This window comes from Leptosomus discolor, chromosome 12 (genome assembly GCF_034619465.1).
Source record: "Leptosomus discolor isolate bLepDis1 chromosome 12, bLepDis1.hap2, whole genome shotgun sequence".
In the NCBI taxonomy this organism is placed as follows: Eukaryota; Metazoa; Chordata; class Aves; order Leptosomiformes; family Leptosomidae; genus Leptosomus; species Leptosomus discolor.
In genome coordinates, this window is record NC_141402.1 from 18822454 (window position 1) to 18835914 (window position 13461).

Below are 13461 nucleotides of genomic sequence, written 5' to 3' on the forward strand. Positions count from 1 at the left end.
TACACACGATTGCCAGTGGAGAAAACCATGCACACAAAAGACAGGAAAAACCCTTTCTAGAAGGACAACACTGTATCCAAAGGAAGTTCTCAGTGCATTGCTCTGGAATAAGATTCCTACCAACTACTACGAAAAAAGATGCCTCCCACTATATGGCAGAAGAAGGAATCCTGCTTGTTTCAATGACACTGACTGCCAAAGAATGCAAAATCTGCTTTCTCAGATAAATACCATACTGACTTCTACAAGATCTATATATATGCTAAGAAAGCCCCATGGTAAATTATTGAGGCTGGAACAAAACCTGTCAAAGGGTTATATTAAACCAAGGATCTATGTGATAAAATAATATCACCACAAAACATCTGTTAAATACAAGGAATGCCAAGTGGCTGCCAATACTGTAAGATTCCCCACAAAAGGGTGAACACAGGCTAGCAGCTCACTTGTTTTGGCTTTCTGCAGTACTGAGTTAGCGTTTTCAACTGCCAAGCACTGGGCTTGGGCTCTGGCTGCATCAAAACAATACTCATGAACATACTTGTGAAGTCCAAAGAGGAACTTTGGTAGCCAGACACTGCTCCCAGCCTTCAGGGTAGACTTTGGAGGTCCATACACTTCAGCAAACCATTTCTTTTTTGGAGCTGCCTGGCACCCGTAACAACTGCACCAGCAGCGTTGCTTAGCTTCCCTGCGAGGACTGAAGCTTGGTAGGACCACACCACCTACTCCCAGGGAAGCTATGCAGCCTCCCGCTGCCCTTACCTTGCTTGCTCCTCCTCCTTCAGAACACTAACATTTCCAGGCTATCACAAAACACTCTAAAGTTGAGGAAGATGATTCCCACTGCGTCTCTTCCCTCAACTTATGTACACACCCATCTACTTCTCCTACCGCTTCTTTACTTCCCAGTGCTGCGATTACATTCCTAGAAAAGGGATAGTTTTGAGCCCATAAAAATCTAGTACCGCTTTCTAGAAATTAGAATTATAAAACTAAATTACAGTAACATGTCAGTATCTGGAAGTCCCAACCCCACATGCACAGCAATAAAAAGAAGGAAAAACGTTCTTTAAAATTGGGCTGTGCAAATCAAAGGAGGTCAGAAGGAAGATAAAAAGAATAGTATGGAGAAAATGCAAAGAAGGGTGAAAAGACAGAGAACGTGGAAGCTCTTCTATTTAAAAATTCCTTTTGTGATTCTGAATGTTCTTTACTTATCTCTTGAAGGGTCAGTCAAGGAACTCCAATGGAATAAAATGAATATTAAAGGCACATAGAGATGGGGCCATCATACGGCAGGTAAGAGAGTGCAGTGATGGAGGTAAAGCCTGATGACAAAGCTATGCTTTCAAAGGTTTCTATGTAACGCTGTAAATTCATTCTAACGCTTCTTGAAGATCAGCTGCTCGAGTCACCTTCACCGCTGAGTATTTCTAGTGCAAGTGGTGACATGATAGTACACAGCCAGCCTACCAGTGGCATTCAAAACAGCAGTGTCCTGCACAAGCTCCTCTCCTTCATTTTGGTCTTGCTGTTGCAATTTAATTGCCCTTAACTGCAACAATCATGATCAGGGCACTGCTGTCAAATACAGTAGAATATGAAAGGCATCCCACCAAAGAGGTGGTGAGTGCCTGCATTCCAAGTCAAATTACCAGTACTTTAACTCAAAGGGGCAACCATATGAATACTACACCCAAAAAATTCTCTTCCAAACAGTACCATTGATTTTGCCATCCTGTATTGTGGGAAGAAGGACTTTCATCATTTCCAAACATGTTGTAGCTTTCAGCACTGTTTTATATTATGGTAAACCCAAAACACAGCAAGCAATGGTTTTGGCTGTGGATATAAAACCCCACAGTGACAATTACTGGGACACTGTATGAATTTGTGTGAGGTGCCACCACCCCCTCAGCACACACATTAGGCTACAAAGTCCTTGCTGTGGAATGACAGAACCTTTTCCCACAAGATAATGGAGAAATACAGCAAAGTCTCTAAATTTATCTTAATTAACAGAATCATACTGAGACTAGAAACAGCACATCACACGAGGACAAGTGAAGTAAGGGTAGGGGGGGGGGATTTTCAAGCGCTCTAATTCAATTAGGAGGCAGTGACTGACACTTGGACAGGAGAGGTTAATTGGGGTCACCAAAACGCAGTAATTCCTTACCTAACCAGTCATTAAACTTCTTAACCTCTGAGGGCAGTCCCAGTTCGGTGAAATCGCCCGTGTGGAGAAGGATGTCCCCATAAGGCATCTGGATGCCATCTGTTCTGGAGTGTGTGTCTGAGACGCAGACAAATCGCGTGTGGCCCGCTGGTTTTGGAGTGTCATATGGGATAGGGTCGACCCTAAAGCAGACACATAAAGATGTCGTAACAGGTACAAGGTTAAAACCCTCACATCTATTATTTCAGATATCAACACAGATCTATCTCTACGTCAGCATGCAGGCACACGCATACGCATCCATTTACACACACCATGCTGAAAGAAATGACTCTGTAAAACAACACTGCCAAAAACCCAGAAGTGACCACAGTGCTACCTAAATACTTACCTGGTAAGGAAGGAAGATTAAAAAATACACAAGACAGGCCAGTGGAGAAAAACTGGTACTAACGTTAATTTAAACATTGGAAAAAATGGATTTGAGAGACTTTGAATTCAGATACATTTTTTCCATCATCTGCCTTATAGGTGAACAGGTACATGGGCCACTAAATAACAGGTCTCACAGGTGGGCCAGCAACAGGCTCTCACTTGAGCCAAACAGTTTAGCATCGGATTTTGTCCAAGGGCACAGACACTCCTACGGATTCCAGCAGGAGTATTTGTTTACACACAATCAGGTACGTTCAGGAGCGCTTTGATGAAGCCTGGAGATTGCAGAACTGAGTCAAACGGCAACTTCTTAACCTCATACAAAATCCTGAGCTCATCTTCCCAAAAATCTATAAAGTCAGGAGCTGATGTGGCCGAGCACTAGGCCACCATAGATAAAACATCTTTTTCTATAGCCAATGATGTCAAAAATTTAGTTCAACTGGTTATTTGCAACCTACATCTGTTAATTTTATCTTATCCACTATATGTGACCCATCACAGAAGTCTGGTTGTGAGGTGTTTTGGGGTTTGTTTTTTGAATTTAAGCAGAACAGAGAGGAATAATAGGGAAGAGAAGTGCTTTACACGTATTTAGTGGTTAGAAACTCTAATTTGCAACAAAGTAACTTCAAATACAAAAGGCAACCCATTGCCTACTTCGGAATACCAACTATTTTTCTGCAGAGTTATAGTAATTTCATTTGCTCAACTTAACATTTGAATAGCACAGCCTCTGGATTACCACCACAGAAAACCCCATCCCAACTCCACAAAACTTTAACCCATTCCACTGATGTGCCACTTTGATCATGGTAGGAGCTTAGCTTCAGCTAGAAATTTTCAGGTATTTAGGAGTTACGTGACAATAACAGCCCACTTCCATCTCACATTATCAGAGCAGTAAAAACAAGCTCTACCTATTTTAAAGCACCCAAAATAATGCTGTTGTAAGACTTATTGGGACAAACTGGCACAACAGACATTCAAAAATCAGTGCCTGAAAGTAAAAAGAAAATTAAACGGGTTTTATTGGTTTTGTTGTCCACCCTGAATGAGAAGAAAATCAAGTAACTAGCATACATCACTGTGAATCTGTTTTTCTTAAATACTCATAGTTGTAATGAGATGTATGATCAGTAACAGAAAATGAAGCACAAATCCTAAGAAAATATAGACTTTTAAAGTATTCTTTTATTTACTGAACTGTATTTACTGTGCTTAGTAAACTAAATTACCATTTAGTATTTACTATACACTGAACAGTGTGAAAACTTCCACCAGTGTCTTTAACTCCAGCTCCCTACACAGGTGGGAAAGACCAGAAGCGTCCTCCAGGGAGCAATTCAGCTCCCTACACGTGGCACTGTATAGTGGTTCTCCTTATGTACTGGCCTCCAATGGAAAAGTGTCCATGTGAATGCACTAACAAGACTTTCCTGAGTCTTTTGTATTTGGCACAGTGCTTATTAACAGCTAAAATTTCAGCATGAGGGGCTGGGGGAAAGATATTATTTGTTAGACTGCATTTTCCTAGGTATCATAATCAAGTATTTCCAATCAAGCTGCATTTACCATAAATGTACAACATTTGGTTGCCATGGTCCACTGAACTAATTTGCAAAACGCAGGCTCTACAATATGCTGTTTACTTTAATATGGTCTTTACTTTATAAACAGATTTCACTGTAGGCTGGACTGGATGGGAAGGGGCAGCTTGGTAGGTAATTTTGTTCTTGATTTTGCACCTCCTGTTCCACCCTGAGCACCAGGTACAATTAGTTGAGCCATACAACTGGTTACCACTACAGAAACCCACCGCAAAAATCTTAACTCCAGCAACCAATGGATTCTTCTTCTCTGCAATGGTCAGAAATTAATAACGTAATTATTACAGAGGAAAATTCATTTACCCATTGAAATTGCATTGGCACGGTGGGCAGAACTGTGATTATAGGCCATAGTGCTTTTGTATTTGGTGTCTTCCTCCCAATTCCTGAAGGTAAGTCGAAATTTTTCTAATATTATGTCACGCAGTAAATACAGTGGTCTCCGAATCAACATTCCCACACTTCCAAGTATGCTTACTCCAGATAATGCAAAAAATGAACACCAACCTTCATCACTACCGCATACCTCGTTCAGATTGTCTCTGCTTGAGCTATGACCAGCACTGCCTGCCTCCGGGGAGTTCAATTTTGTTTGTGCACGGCAGCTATGCTTTTGCTATTCTCTGCAGTTTGTGGCCAAACAAACCCTGTTTTGCTTTAGGCAATCCCTATTAAAGTATGACACCAAAAGCTGGGTTAGGATTTTTCTATTCATGCAACGACTGACTTACAGAAAATTCTATAATCCAAATTCATTAAGTTCCTGACCCTTCTTTCTCTTCTTTACAAACCGTATGATGTTGCCAAGTAACCTTTTTTCTACATCTTAGCTTAATTTCTTCTCTTATTCAGTAGCACTTGCCTACTAAGTATTTGAAAGTGAGATACTGAACGTTATTGTGTTCAGCCCATCAATTTATCTTGCCCAAAATAGTCCTTCAATAGAAACTTAATAAAAGTGGTGTTATTGCCAGTCCTAAAGGCTCAAGTTTTCTTTTCATCCACAGTATGGCAAACAGTAATGCGAGATTTTTCTTTTTCACTACATCATGAGTGGATTGGCCTCTGAACTTGTGAGATCAGCTACCGCAGTAGGCAAGGCGCTACCCTCTCACAGCGTGGGGTGACACGCTGCTCACTAGCAGGGCTCTACCTGGGCTGTGAACCTCATCCATTCTTCTGGTGGTCTGCTCACCTCATAACCCAACATCTGGGGATTACGGACTGGCACTTTAAAAGCTCTGTAGTAGTTATGCATCTGACCCTCACTGCAATTTAACAGCAGACAAAATAACTACTTCAGCCCTGCCCACCACCAGCCTCTGCTGAATCAGAGCACACACCTAAGAATTTCAACGTATTTTTTACCATTTGCTCCAAACACTGTGCATCCAGCTGACACACTCTCCATCACCACCAATACTTTATTTTTTCAGTCGTCTTGAGCTGGCAGCCTGAAACACTTCACAGATTATTCGATCACTGCATTTGGAAAAGCACGCTCATGGAAAGATGCAGTAAAAGTCATTCCAGAATAATTTAAATGTTCTTATGTTAGGATTAATACATTAAAGGAAAAGAATGTAACAAAATAGCCAAGTATCAAAACAAATGAGCATTTTTTTGCCTTCAGTTAGTAAGCGATTTGGGGTATCTAGCTTTCTTTAAAGACAGCTGTTAATAGGTACTTATCTGCCCTAAGATACCTTGCACATTAGAAAACCAGGCACTTAAGCAGTTGGGTTTTTTCGCAAGTTTATGTAAGACCCAGAATGAAATCCCGTAAGGCAGTAGAGCAACGACTGCTTTCTAAGATCATGACAGTAATGTAAGATCTGTCACATTTAATGCATTTATGACAAGAGTTTAGGAATCAGAAGGGACAACGTAATCTTCATACACTTCTATAAGGACCTTGTTTATCAGACAATTACCTGGCTTTATTAACCGCCCTTACCGCCGGTTGTTCCCGTTCAGAGTGAGAGTCCCTCGGGTACAAACCTCTAATTTACAGTTCCTCACACGTCACTGCAGCTGAATCAAACGGCAACACAGACCAGGCTCTGCTTTGCCTTGCTCAGCTATCGCTAATCAGTATCTTCCTCCAAAACCACGGTTACCATCCATGGTTACCATGGCACTTGCGAGACAGCAGGGCCGTGTGAGGAAGGAGCGGAGGGCGGCGGAGGGCCGCCCCTTGCCCTGCCGGCAGCCCACGCGCGGTGCTGGCGGGCGCCCGGTGCTGCTCCCGCGGACTGCACAGACTTGGAGTTGTACGTTGTCCTCACCCGTTGGGCAGCAAATTTTGTCATGGCTTCACGTTTTAAAAGCAGAGATTAAGCAAGTAACAACGAGCAACACAGATGTCCTCGAGGGGATTGTGGCAGTGAGGCAGGAGGGCTGAATTCAGAAACTCGGAGGAGGAAAACACGGGGCCTTTCACACGCACGGAGGCGAAGGACTTGACTTAGGATGTCACGCTATGGAACAGGCACGTTAGCTGGGTATTTTGGCCCAAGCTTTGATGTCTTATACATCAGCAGCGTCAGAAATTACCTCCGAGACAGAACGGGCAGCGTGGCCCTCCAAGAGACAGCTGCAGGCAGAATTATACTGGGACCCTGTTTTCAAAGAAGATTTAGAAAAGACACAAGCACCATTTTTCTGAAAGAAACAGAAGTTTTGATTGCAAAGGATAATTCTCCACGGGTGAGTTCAAGTGCTGAAAATACAGGCCTCTGGCTGGGTTAGCCGGTCCCCAGGAATGTCTATACTTAGAGAGCTGAACCCGCTGCCTTTTCACTTCCCTGCTCTGCTCTCCTGGGCTTCGAGATATGCAGACCCCAAATCCCCTCTTACAGAACAATTCTCAAGAAACCAATCCATCTGTGAAGATGGAATAAAAATCTTAAACATTAAGCCAGAAAGAATTTTCAGCTCCTAATGTCGAATAAATCACTCAGATGAATGCAGCACCTATGCCCGACAAAACATTTACAGATGCTGAAAATCCCTCCCCCCACCCCAAAACCTACAACTCAAACCAGCACTATTACTGCTTACAGTCCACTACTTTTTAAGCTGGTTTTGTTGGCTTTGCTACAGGTGAACAAGTCACCAGTCAGCGCAGAAGACCACATAATTTTACTCTTTCCCAGGCTCATCAGACGCATGAGTAGTCCTGTGACATACGGGCCCATGTCCTTCCTAGACTGTGTCACATCATACGTTGTCTTTTAATCTCTTAATAAACTCTCCATTGGGTTGTATCTGTGACTGAATCTGTGGGTTTGGTTTTTATGACATCTAAATTAGTATTCATTATAGATCCACGTAATACAGACTCCAAGTCTGTGTACCACGTAGTATCTGTGTGTGTTGTTGCATTTACTCTACTGTTTTGGGAGTCATTTGGAGACATGCTATCTAGCAACTATTCTATATTAAAAACATATCTGTATTACTAACTTTTAAAAAACCCACCTACTCATACTTGCTATGAATAGTTATAGTTTTATTTCTTTACAGTTTAGCTTCCTCTTGTGAAATCTTCATACTCTTCCTGCTACTCCTATTTTCAAAATTTGTAAACCAAATACTTTTTCAAAGAGCCAGTTAGCTTGGTATGTTTATTTTAGGATTATAATACAAACATTTTCTGCAAGAACACTTTAAAAAGCTTGTTTCTAAGTGATGTTAGTTGCTCCTCCTCAGCTAAGGCAACAAAAGATAATTTTGTTGAAACTGTAAAACAAAAGCAATGTACTTTCTACATCTCCAGCTTTTTCTTTCTTTGAACTCACACCTCTGCCTCTACACACGCTCCCTCTGGCATGGGATGTTCAGAAAAGAATGGGAATTTCTGTGAAAACTCCTTGCTACACTAAATAAAGTATTTCTTACTGTTGTCAAATCTCACAGCTTTGTTATATAGTGATATTTGTAATTCCTCTTACAGCCAATCCCAAGTCCTGCAACTGGGTGATCATGTGAGACCTGTGGCTCAGTTATTTTTGTCAAAATATATCAGTAAGTCTCTCAGTTGAAGAAAAATGCATGAAATGCATCTGTACGCCCTGCAGATGTTCAAGAAACAAAACAAAAACAAAAGATGTGTAATTGCTCTTGGTTTTTTAGAAATCCCAGGACTATTTAGGCCAACTTCATAATTTTAGAACCGGTTTTCAATGCCACAGACCAGAAGGACTCTAACAAAAATCAAACTGTAAACGTGTCTACATTTTGAAACAAAAATTTAACACCTGAATTTAAAATATTCAGGTCAAAACACTGACGTAAGTCTTAAAATGAAGCACCATTTAGTTTAGTTGATCAGGCTAATACGAACACGGACACATTACTAAAGACTTTATACACTCTCAGACTAAAACCCAAAACTCCAGCATCAAGTGTGGAGCAGACAGACCGCCTCTGTTCTTCACTAGAACTTACTCAAAATCTTTTGAGCTGCTTCACTCTCCCAAAGCTAGAGGGGACCAAGCTTTCTGTGCCTCTGTTGCTCTGCAACTGCATCTCCCAGAGCTGCTCTGGATGCAGTTATCTGAATTTGCAAGGCATCTTGGAAGACCCAGGCATTTTCTTTCTTCCTCTCCCGAAGCACTCATTTCTCACAACTACCCCCGTGGCAGCGCCCATCCCAACACCCAATTCAACTCCTCCCCGCCACGCCCCAGCCGCAGGACGCAGAGCCACCGCAGCACCAGCACATGCAGGGACCGCTCGCCCTCCTTCACCAGGGGCTCAGCCACCCTGGCACGCACGGCTGTGCCTCCCCAGCTGCTCCGTCCAGTTGGCTTTGCTCCCTGAACTGGCTCCGCTCCCGGAGCCCAGCGGGCCCTGGCAGCTCTATCTCCTTGAGTCATCTCACCATGATTGCCAGGGTAGATGCTGGTTTCACAAGCACAGCTGTAGATTCCAGTCATAAACGAGACTCTGCGTGATGAGGGCCCAGTCACAGGAACTGAGTAAAAGGGAAACAAAGCACATGCCTGGAAAAGGGGGAGGAGGTGAAGGAGAATACCACATCCACCTGACCACAACCATTTTGATTTTCTTGCTTAAGAAATCCTAGTACTCATGGGTGAAGCCAGACACCACAGGTTACCACGGCTTTCCTCAGCCAACAGGGTAGCAAACAAATTGGAGAAAAAGACAGGAGTTTGGGGATGACGGGACTGGAAAGAAACCCAGCAGGGTGAACCCTCCAGTAACAGCATCCCACAGAGGCGGCAATGGTTGCTTCAGCCTAACATCTGCCATCAGGGAGGAGAGGCAAACGCCAGCGCACCAGGTAAGAACACGACTGCAGGTCGGCCACCTCGGCATCTCCGCCTCCCCTTCCAGGACCTCCTTTCCCACACCCGCCTCGCATCAGAGCGCTCACTGGTGGCCCCCCCAAGGCCAATCCAGGGAAGGTGAAAGCTCAGCACACTTCTCACCCCAGCAGTCACACAGGAGATGTACCTCTAGACCCACAGTGCTAACACTCCTGTGTGGAGATCTGCAGTCCTGAAAATTCACTCTAGTCAGTCAAGAACCACTATCACTTTGTAACTTGGATTTAAAAATTCCAAACAAAGCAGGCCTTTTACACATATTTTTGAAGTTGCAGTGACTATTTTATAAAAATGGCTTGGCGAACAGATTAACTTTTCAGTATTTATAACTCATCTCCTGATTTTAAAAGGGAAATTACAAAAACTTTGATGGGGGGACAGGCAGGTTATCTGATCACGTTGTACCCTCCAATGAAAGGTGGACAGTCTGCAAATTCTTAAAGCATAAATTCAGCACATCATATAGATATCTAGACATCTCCAGCCAGAAAAATACGTACATGCACATACACCGAGCTGATTCTGTGATACAACACACGCTGAATGACTCAGCCAAATACTCATTTCCTCTCAATAAACACAATGAATGCCAAAATACAGCATTGCTTTAGTTGGCCGCTAGCAGCCACTGATTGTTTAAATCATACGTATTAGTGCTTTTGTTAACTTGACTCCATCCTCCAGTACGGTCAAACACCAAGAAAACATCTGGTTTCTTCTCTGACTAAAAAGAAAGGGATGCAAATACCTTTCAACACTTTCACTGGTAGATCTTATTTGTACACGTATCTAAGAACAGACCACCTCAAATTAGCTAGAAAGCCTCACCTCTTCTGGAAAGCTCCATGTACATGTGTCACCCATCAAAACCTTAGAGAGTGTTCTGGAAACTGTAAAACAGAGGTCTGATATTTATTTCAGAAGTGGCATTAATTGTGTCTCAGTGCAATGTGGAAAGAAAAAATAAATTACATTTACAAACCCACGGGAGGATTCAACGCACCACTCAGCAGCTTACTGCTAACGTTTCCAACAATTATAGCTGCAGGGAAATGATGGATCTTTTTATTACAGGTTTTGGAGCTGTTTTACTTCCAGTGAGATTTATGAGATTAAACAGAAAGACCTTTATTATCCACTGTCATCATTTCGGCAAACTTAAGAAAACGCTCCTTTATAAGGAATTTATAATAATACGTCTTCTCAGCCCGATATAAACCTCAACTAATTAGGAGTCCAAACTCTGTTAATCCCAGATTCTGGTCAGTAATAAAATCAGAAAGAGCTAAAATCCAGATTTTCTATGGTGTTCTTTGGAGGGAAATAGTCAGCTGGTCTTCTTTCTGAAGTACCTATCCTCCTTTGGTATTAATGGGAATTCAGAAACTGAACTGCTTGAGCGCTTCTGAAAATCCTATTAATCATCCCTTTGCAGACGAAATTTCTTTTTAGTCAATGAAATACCTTCTAAAATTTGGGTATACGTGGCCTTCCAAAGGTTAAAGAAGCTAAACAGAACTGAAAACAGTATCAACACCACTATCAGCATCATTCTAAGGCCCAGGCAAAAGTTCCCTTTAAATGAAACAGTAAACTGCCATTTTCATACTAGTATGGTTTCAATTAAAAGTCATGAAGAAGCACTTTTCCCGTATTTTTTTGTTGTTGCGGGACTGCTATAAATTATGTCTTCCTCCCACCCCGAAAGAACTCATCTGCTGACAAAACTGCACCTACTAGGAAGGTATGTCAATAAGCTGTCTACACCGAAAACACATTTTTATTTCCCTACTATAAGCTCTTCAAACACCAACTCATTAAATATACTAAGAAAGTGCAATCTAGCATCCCAAACCCCAAAGAGAAGTGAATTTAGATCCAAATTTAATTTAAGGACAGTGAGATTTGAAAAAATGAGCAAGATTTGAAACCTCAGCAAGACTGAGGCTACTTTAATGTGTGGCATCCCTCCAATCATTTCAATTGCACGATGCATAAAATGGGGCAGACTTATTTCTAGGGTGGAAATCCCCGAGAAGGCTTTAGCCCTTGCTTCAACAGTAAATCAAGTTTTTCAAATTGCAATGCAAAAAACTCACCCCAAAACAAACAGAAACAGATCTCCAGGGCAGATTAAATTTAATCGGTTTCGCTTTAACTCAACACATCAAAAATGCCATCTTTCTCAAATTAAGACAATTTTGGTCAGAGGGACAAATGTAGAAGACTAATGAGGTTACTTATAATCACAAGGTTCTGTCAAAAAAGAATTATATAAGCCTGTATTGCAGCATATACTCAATTTTTTTATGCCCATTTGTATTAAGAATGAAATCTGGATCATCCTAAAATGTAAGCAATTCATAAACATGATTCAGTACTTTTCCTTGGAGATGATAAATTCAGCAAATAGACAGTAACTCTTACAGAATAAGGCAACTGGACTTGAATGAACACAAAATTTTGAGGAGAACTGAATATCTTTTAGAATTTGCTACCAAATCTAAAATCTGTCTTCATGTTTCAGCGTTTAGACATCCACAGGATTAAACCTAGAGTGTTTGCAGAACATCACTTGAGGCTGGTTTTGATTCCCCCCACCCCCCAATATATATTTGGTCTAAAGGATAGTAACTACTTGAAATTTCACTGACTTCCAGCTCAGGAAATAGAAGTGATCTTTAATCCACAAGTTAAGTACACAGTGCAAGTAAGAAACTCTGCACTTAGCCTCCTCAGTCATTTTACTTTCTGACCTGAAGGTATCACCCTCTCCAGGGATGAGATGCAATTCAATCTCCATGCAAGCAAAGTGTTAGCCCTTTCCTAAACAGAGTGCTAATCACGAGTCTCTCTGCTGCTCTGCCTTATGATTTGACTTCCACAGGGATGATGGAACTGAGTCCAAAAAACCTGTTCAAAGGAAGGACAATTCATGCTGGGCACACGCCACCGGTTCCCATTTTGAAGTTACTAAGGGCATAGAGTGCCGTCAACATGCCTATGAAATTGTCACTGATGTTAGCAGGAGACCAGTGAACAAACAGAGCGGAACATATAACTCAGAAAGAAATTTCCTAGTATTCATGCAGCATGAGATACTTACTATTTTAAGGAAGTAAATTGGCAGACACTGTATGTTATCTACAAGATCAAATCGTGAATCTGAACCAGTACAAACATCTGTCTCCGTTAAGATGTATATTCTCTCCTGCACCTAAGCTGTAACAGACTTTTTGAAGGTATTAGTAACAAAATGCTTCCCATCAAAATCCAGGCATCTAACACTGTTTTCCTACTCAATAAAACCCTTCATAATAGCCATGCTGTCTTAAAAGGCCTTTTGCCACTCAAATCTCATGTATATGAATTATTTCAATGCTTGTCAAAGGTTTCAGCCTGTAGTTCCTCTTAAGGTTTAAGAAGCTTTCTGCAGAGAAGACAGCAATTTAGCTCTCCTTCTGAAGTTAAGTCCTTGTTTTTAATAGGAATAGAGAGAGGAGATAATTAACTAGCTTCTACCAACACCAAAATACAGGTTTCTGCTCAGCATCCAGGTTACCAAAAAGCTCAGTACTACATTAAAATGGTTGATTGAAGCTTTTGTGTTATAGAGTCACGCAGCCGACCTAATATTTCTGTACTCCTAATAATTCCACTGCCACAAATTTTGACACGACTCATCTTAAGCTCAACTTGAATTCTCGATTTAGACTGGTAAGAGATCTGAATCAGTCTCAGGATATGTAGAAAACTATGAATTTAATTTATATCATTTTCTTTGAAGTAGGGGGGGGGAAAAAAATACTAGAATCCAGTTCTGCTCTTAGATATGCTCTCAACCCTTTGCAGTAACTTCACTGGAGATACAGAAACA

The 13461-nt window shown here is 41.6% G+C and overlaps 1 protein-coding gene across 1 annotated transcript in view; it reads right to left on the reverse strand.

Moving 5' to 3' along the window:
• The window catches only part of MPPED2 (metallophosphoesterase domain containing 2), a 101409-nt gene that overhangs the window by 66200 nt on the left and 21748 nt on the right, over positions 1 to 13461 (reverse strand). The window contains exon 2 of the mRNA XM_009961788.2: positions 2183 to 2364. Within this exon, the coding sequence (XP_009960090.1) occupies positions 2183 to 2364 (182 nt within the window). The remainder of the gene's footprint in view (positions 1 to 2182; positions 2365 to 13461) is intronic.